Below are 7,253 nucleotides of genomic sequence, written 5' to 3' on the forward strand. Positions count from 1 at the left end.
CTATAATTTTCAGTAAAAGAAACACTCTATTTGGAGAAGAAGCTTCGGATTTTGATGATAATTTTCAACGTCAGCAAGATGAACTCTGCCACTAAGTTCAATAGCTTCAGGTAGCCTTCCATTATATTTTTTACAAACGGCGCGAAAATCAGACCATATATTCTCAATATCACTTGGATTATAGCATATGGTTTCTCCAAAAACCCTGCAAATGTCCAATTTTATAGGAAAAGAATAGTCACTATAACATGTATAAGAGCTGCATTGTGATATTGAAATAGTATATTTATTTAATTTTTATTTGTTTGTATTAAAAAAACTATAAAACTTACATTCAGCTGCTTTTGGGAATTCGTCAAAGAGGAATGTTATGTTCTTCAAAAGGGTCTGAAAAAACATTTTCAGAACAACAATGAAAATGAAAAACAAAACTTATAACAATAATACGAAAAAACTTTCAATTTTGCATGATATTCTTAGAAAATTACAAGCTTACCAGAACAATCCCTCCTGGTTTGATCGGCGATTCAATTAAAATCCTTGCATTCCTGATAACATAGTGACAAAATTCATGTGTATGTATATATATATAATCTTATATTATTTAGATAATTTCAGAGATTATAGTTATAGATGTTACCTTATAACCATTTCTCCACCTTCTTCTGCGAATTCGTAGAAACTACATCCTCTTGTAAAGGGAATATTTCGCCCTTTCCATTCTTCCAACATCACATAACAGTCGTAATTGTTAAAGTGAACCAACACATTAATAATTGGACACGTGCTACTTTTAGTTGGGGAAATTATAAAATCTGATTAAATAATTTGGCAATTGTTTTTTTTTTGTTAAATATAAAAAAATGACGGTTTACAGATATACCAACCAAGGTGCCAATTCACAGCAGCCGTATATCCGTCTCCTTCGCAAACATTTTCCACACAGAACTTCACGTTTTGTCCCATACTCGTGACGAGTTGTTCATAGAATTTCATAGTTTCCTGCGATATGAACGTAAATTCATATCGTCATTCTTCATATATATATATATATATATATACGCACATATAAAAAGCATGCAGAAATGTGTATATGCATATGTGTAAAACATATAACTAAATTAATACATAAATATTACGTTCATATACACATATAACTGAGTATATAACTATATACATGTATAGGTGTATATAGGAATCTTACCCGCTTTCCTCGGAAAGGTTTGGGGAAGGAGAAATCATCGATATAGCAGTCGTGGGCGAAACAATTGCGCAATAGATCTTGATTCTTATTGTTGATAGACGAATAAAACTTCATAACCACATCGTACCCTGAAACCGGACTCGACCCATGATGTTTTTCTCCCAAAGATGAAACCACTAAACCGGAATTTTCCCGGCCGGTTCTGCATGTTGCTGCGTACGTACACTTGGTCTTTCTTTGAACCGGTTTGGACCGGGGAAATCTCTTCAAAGCCAAACCGGGTTCAAATCGGAGGCTTCTGTTGTTTAGGGTTTGGATGATAGATCGACCGGAAAATTCGACAGTGGAGGCCATATCACGATTTAGGGGTTGGGTAAAGAATATTGTGATTTGTCTTATTTAAATGTGTGAAAATGTTATGCAAGGTTCTTTTCTTCTTGTTTTAACCTTAATATTCTTTAATTGCCTTGATCTGCAAGAAATTCCAACTTTGGGTTTTTAACCGGTTTAATTGATTCTCTATATATACCATTAGTCCTGATTGGTTTTGTTCGGTTTATGCACATGATATATTACCCAAAAATAATTTTTAAAAAAAAACATTCCGGCAATCGAAATCTAATTTCCCGTCTAATTCAAGGATGGCTCTGTTTTTTTTTTAAAAAAAAAATTGAAAAATAAAGAGGAAGAAAATGAAAAATTTCTCCACGCGCGCCAATGTGTCAAATAAGCTATTTCTGCCGATTTCTGTGGACTAGTCCACGATATTAGGGATGTGGAAACCACGCGCATCATCTGCGCGTGCTTATTTATTTAATAATTGGGTTTCGTCATATCTAGGTCTGAGCTTGGATTTTAAATAAGCTTCATCTCGTAGGCCCGTTTGTTTTTATTTTTACCCAATTTAGGCCCATTACGCCCACGCAATTATTCTACCTCAACGAATTTTCTACGGATTAGAATTTTAAAAAAAATCCATACGGACCAAATTGAAAATATGTAATCAACTTAACCTATGGTTTTTTATATATTTTTTCACAATAAAATAGGCATTATATCAAAAATATCATTATTTTGCTATTTTTACTTCATTTACCTTTCTCTAACTATGACCCAAAATATAGTGCGGTCACATTTTGATTTTATTGATTATAATGTTAAATTATGGTGATCATACTAATTCATTATGTTCATACCTTGTATATTTTACTATTCATTTGATTAAAACATCATAAATTTAAGTTATGAGTAATCAATACGTGATCACACTATATTTTTGATCACATGATCACAGTTAGAAGAAGGATACGTGTTGAAGTCAAAGTAGTAAATTAAGAGTATTTTGTATAATGGCCCAAATAAACCTATGTTTTTTTAAACTCTCTCCTCCAAGGTTTATGGCCTATGAGAGACCATACAGTGAGTATGTACGTATATGCAGAGGATATACTCCAAGATATTGGACCACGTGAATGATATATCGAAAGACGTGGGCCAATCACTTACACCATATGCCTTTCCTCATTAATCACACACACCTTCTGGACCATATTCCGGTAATATTTAAATCTCAATAAAAGCACAAATTTCTCAAATATCGACCAATAAAAAAATTCCATAATTTCTACAAATTTTACGCCGTGACATGGGTAAGTTTTTGTAACGATAAAATTATTTTCAAAACAAAAAATAATTCATTGAAAATAGATAACCGAAAAACTAAACCATCCACTTCAAAAAGAAACCAAAAAGAAGGTTGTACGGTCATATCTATGTACCCCCCGCCCAATCAAATTTGACTATCAATTTTCAAAACCGATGTCGGTTATCTAATCGAACCGGTCGATAACCGATTCGGTCTAGTCTAATACTTTTGAAGAAAAACTTTAAAATTCGATCCAACCATAATTAAACAATGTCATGAAGCAATTGAGCGCCGATCAAGTTCCTGTAAGGCAAATTCTGGCTTTCATCACCATCCAACATCGCAGTCGAATATTGGACCGACCCTTGTTGGCAATCTCCGTAGAAAAGTGAAGCCGCCGGCGAGAATGCTAAACTCACGCCGCTGTTACCGTTGTGACGCTGCAACCCCAGCGTCAAAGACACGCCACGTGTCCCTTCCTCGAGGCCCTGGTTGGAGCTGTCACCGGCATACGTCACAGCCTGGTGACCGTACGATGAAAAGTCAAAAGTTGACCCGAACGGCGTCGCTCCTTGCCGGTGGCTCTGTGAGATTTTAGTATTAGGGTTTGTGATCATATACGAGAGAGATTCCGGGTCGACCCGGATCATCGGGTTCGGTTCGGGTTTCGGGTCGGTTAACATGACGTTTTCTTGGCGGTTGATGATGTTGCCGTTTCGTTCTCCTCTTGTTTCTTCTGAGTACATCTCTTCAATCATCGGCTTCCACAGTCTAACTCTTGCATTGATGAACCAATTCGATACCTACACCGACATTTTCGACATGTTGAGCCAAAAGGGTATCGATTATTTAATCGTATCATTCACAAATCTCATGTATTTTCTGTGTGAGAGAATAGATGAAATTACTCGTACCTGGCTTCTCGAGAGACCGGTTTGACGTGCTAATATGTGCTTATCGACATCGCTCGGATATCTGGCAAACAATTGGATTATATATTACAAAAAAAAACTCGAAATTTTTATCTAAAAAAATTAGATAAAAAAGAATCGATTTCCATGGAAATTTTTTTCCCACGAATATGTTATATTGAATATATATAAAAAAATATTGTGTTGAGGCTTTTGTATGAAAGCAATGATTTTCAAGCAGCATAACTAGTTTGGCAATAATGTCCTTTTTGTTATTTTGAGAAAAAAAATGATGATTGAAGAATAATAAATGCATATATATATATATATATATATATATATATATATATATATGTAATAATAGAAGTGTTTGGTAGAAACTAACAAAATGTTTTTGATGTTTGGGCGATGTTAGGGAAATGATGGAGACAAGTCAAAAAAACACATTATACAGAAGCAGGAACTAAAGTAATAATGTAGTTAGTTATGAACCACTAGAAATACTATCTTTTTTTTTTTGGTAAAAATGTAAACTAGAAATAATATTTTAACAAAAAAAAAAACTACTAGAAATAATAAATATTTTTCTTAAAAAAATAACAAGGTGGGGAAAGAACATTGATTCCCTCTCTATATCGACTTTGTTCTCTTCTCTATTTATGTCTTTCATTTCACCCACCCCTATCTGTACAATCTCTATAAGAAAAAATTTCACAAAATCATTTATTATTATTATTATATATATATAGTCTATATGTATTTGTACATCTGTTTGTACACAAAACTTTCAGACCAATGATGCAATAGCGAAGAAAGCTATGCAATTATGAGAATGAAGGATATGTCCTGTTCTTGTCTTGTCAACCTCAATATCTTTTCATCGTCCTCAAAAATTATCTAACCTATATCTATATCTATATATATATATATATTCCACCTATAGATAAATGCGAATATATTATAAAAGTTGAAAAAAATTACTTGCTTACATATATATATATATATGTAAAAAATATGTTAAGTGTAGGGACGTATATATTATATGAAATGACTTACGGGTTAAGAAAATGTTCGAAAAGCCAAGCCCTCAGGATTGAAACCGCGTTTTCAGGCAAACCGCGCTGCGGCCGCCAAGGATGAGCCTCCACTAGACTCAGTTGGCGGTACACTTTCTGCTGCCGAAACGCCTGATCTAGCAAACGCAAACGCGGCGTTTCACCACGTGTCGTCCCAGGAGCCACCGGATCTTGTCTCTCCCCCATCGCCTCAATCTGACCCACCACGCAGTCCCTCAGGCACCGGAAATGCCTCGACATCGCCTTTGCCGCTAACGCGGTGTACGTTTCGGCCGCTCCGATTCCGGCAGCGGCCTCAAACGCAGCCACGGCCGCTCTCATCTGGTCGCGGTAGTGGCGGTATCTCCTGTCAATCTACACCGTTGGTTTCATATCGAGAATCAGCGATCACAATTCACACCCGTGTGTGTGTATGTATATATATACATATATGTTTATCAACAAGAGAAAAAATTGTTTTGATGATATTGATTGCTATTAATATGGGAGGTCCCCAAAGTCACAGATTTAGGTCAAAGCAAAAAAAATTTAAAGGAGGAACAAAATCACTTATTGATCAATTTTAATGGCGAAACGAAGGATAACAATTTTTTAAAAAATATGTTCTTTTTGTTTATACAAGAGATGTGGGTGACGATCATGTTTAGGTTTTCGAAACGAACAAAAAGAAAGGGTCCAATTTCGATCCAGCAAGTAGTTTGTTCGTTCTCACGTTAAAAAAATGAAACTTTTTAATTACAATATACTTAAATTTACATCTTGTATTTGTACATATATTGAACAGAATTTTCTTTGGTTGGAAGTTCTCTCTTATTATCAATCGAAAAAGATAGATATCTGAATGACCCATGAAATTTTTTGAGTTATAGAGAAGTGTATAATCATACATATACATGTATATATGTATATACATATGCCTTTTGTGGTTGTGTACCTCGTCAAGCATGGAGAGTAACTTGGCTTTTCTCTTCTGCAGTTCCATGAACTCAAGAGAGTGAAGTGGTGGAACATGTTTTCTTGAAGAAGCACTTGCTGACGCATCATGATTATCCTTGTTATCATTACCCTCCCACTGTTTTAGCTGTTGCTTTACCTTTTGGTTCTTCTGCTTCATCACCATCGTGATGATCGCTTCATCACTTTCTTTGGTTCCGAGGCTGCAAAACTCATTAAGAATCTCATGGGCGGGAATCAGATACTTTGATCTCAAAATCTGGAACTGATCCTGGTGATGATGATGATGGCTGTTGTTGTTCATCACCATCTGGGTATGCTGGAGATTATTGTGAGTTTTCCCAAAATACCCTTGTCGTGCGGTATGTGGTCTGAGTTCAAAGGAATGGAGACTGATGCTTGTAGGGTTGGATGAGGAGAGAGAAAGGGAAAGGCCTTGGCTTGGTCTTGTTCTCGTTGTTGTTGTTGTTGTTAGTCTCTCTTCATTCACTTCACATGGGAGATTAACAACATTACAGCATCTCATGGAGGACGTAGAATCTTCTAGAAGCAGATTCTCACCTCCACTTGTCTCCTCAACCCCACTCGTCACGCTAATCCTCTGATGTTGATGATGCTGTTGCCGCTTGGAGAAGTCTATCAAGCCCGTCTTTGTGTTCAAGCTGAAGATCTGATCATGATTATGATGAGGGTGATGGTGATGATTGGATGGGTTCATGTCATCAAACCCATGGATGTGATGAATCATCTCACTCTGATGATGAAGACGATGGTGCGTATTAATGTTTGTTGTTGGGTTAGCGGTAGACAAAATCTCTCCAGAAGCAGAGAAATCCCTCGCCATGTCTTCGGAACAACCGATAGATTGTTAAAAAAAAAAACACTCCTTTTTTTTTTTTTGCTACAAAGAGGAGTTCATCAAAGATCTGCAAGAGAACTCATCTCCTGAAAAAGGCGGAAAAGAGACAACAAACAAAATAAAAAAGCAAACTTTTTTGAAACCCAGAGGCTCCAAATCATGGGGGATATAGAAGAAAGAATCAAGCTTGGTTCATTGCACGCATTAGCTCCCAAAGCCCTTCAGCAAGTTAAGACAAAAGACATATGCTCTTTTTTCCACCTTATTCTTTGGTGACAATGGAGAGAATAGGAGCGAGAAGTAGAAGACGAAGACGAAGAAGAAAAGGGCCAATGAGGGAGAGAGGGAGAGAGAGAGGAAGAGGGGAAAAAGAGATTGTGTGGCTTTTCCTCTCTCAATTGTTTTGTACTTGAAAATTCAAAAAAAAAAAAAAAGGAATCTTAATAATTAAACCAACATGGATTTTCCAATATTGTACCATGGACAACAAAAAAAAAACTATTTAAAAAGAAAATGGGAAATAAGGTAAATGAAATTGGAAAATAAACCTAGGAAGAGAAAAGATCAGATGGGTATCTCTCTCTTCAGAAAACAGAAGCGAGCA

At 35.9% G+C, this 7,253-nt stretch overlaps 2 protein-coding genes across 2 annotated transcripts; both read right to left on the bottom strand.

The window, feature by feature from the left end:
- Positions 1-6: 6 nt before the first annotated feature.
- Positions 7-1,558, bottom strand: LOC104817848. Its single transcript, XM_010547197.2, has 6 exons — positions 1,205-1,558; positions 888-1,002; positions 641-722; positions 497-548; positions 333-387; positions 7-205 (listed from the first exon to the last, which is right to left on the bottom strand). The coding sequence occupies exons 1-6, from the start codon at positions 1,556-1,558 to the stop codon at positions 27-29; spliced, it is 837 nt and encodes a 278-aa protein (XP_010545499.1). The 3' UTR covers positions 7-26.
- Positions 1,559-2,910: 1,352 nt separating this feature from the next.
- LOC104817855 (homeobox protein BEL1 homolog) lies at positions 2,911-7,031 on the bottom strand. Its single transcript, XM_010547209.1, has 4 exons — positions 5,771-7,031; positions 4,817-5,190; positions 3,764-3,824; positions 2,911-3,652 (listed from the first exon to the last, which is right to left on the bottom strand). Exons 1-4 carry the CDS (start codon positions 6,632-6,634, stop codon positions 3,113-3,115), a joined length of 1,839 nt encoding a protein of 612 aa, XP_010545511.1. The 5' UTR covers positions 6,635-7,031; the 3' UTR covers positions 2,911-3,112.
- Positions 7,032-7,253: the final 222 nt, after the last annotated feature.

The sequence above is a fragment of the Tarenaya hassleriana genome, unplaced genomic scaffold (genome assembly GCF_000463585.1).
Source record: "Tarenaya hassleriana unplaced genomic scaffold, ASM46358v1 Cleome1, whole genome shotgun sequence".
In the NCBI taxonomy this organism is placed as follows: domain Eukaryota; kingdom Viridiplantae; phylum Streptophyta; class Magnoliopsida; order Brassicales; family Cleomaceae; genus Tarenaya; species Tarenaya hassleriana.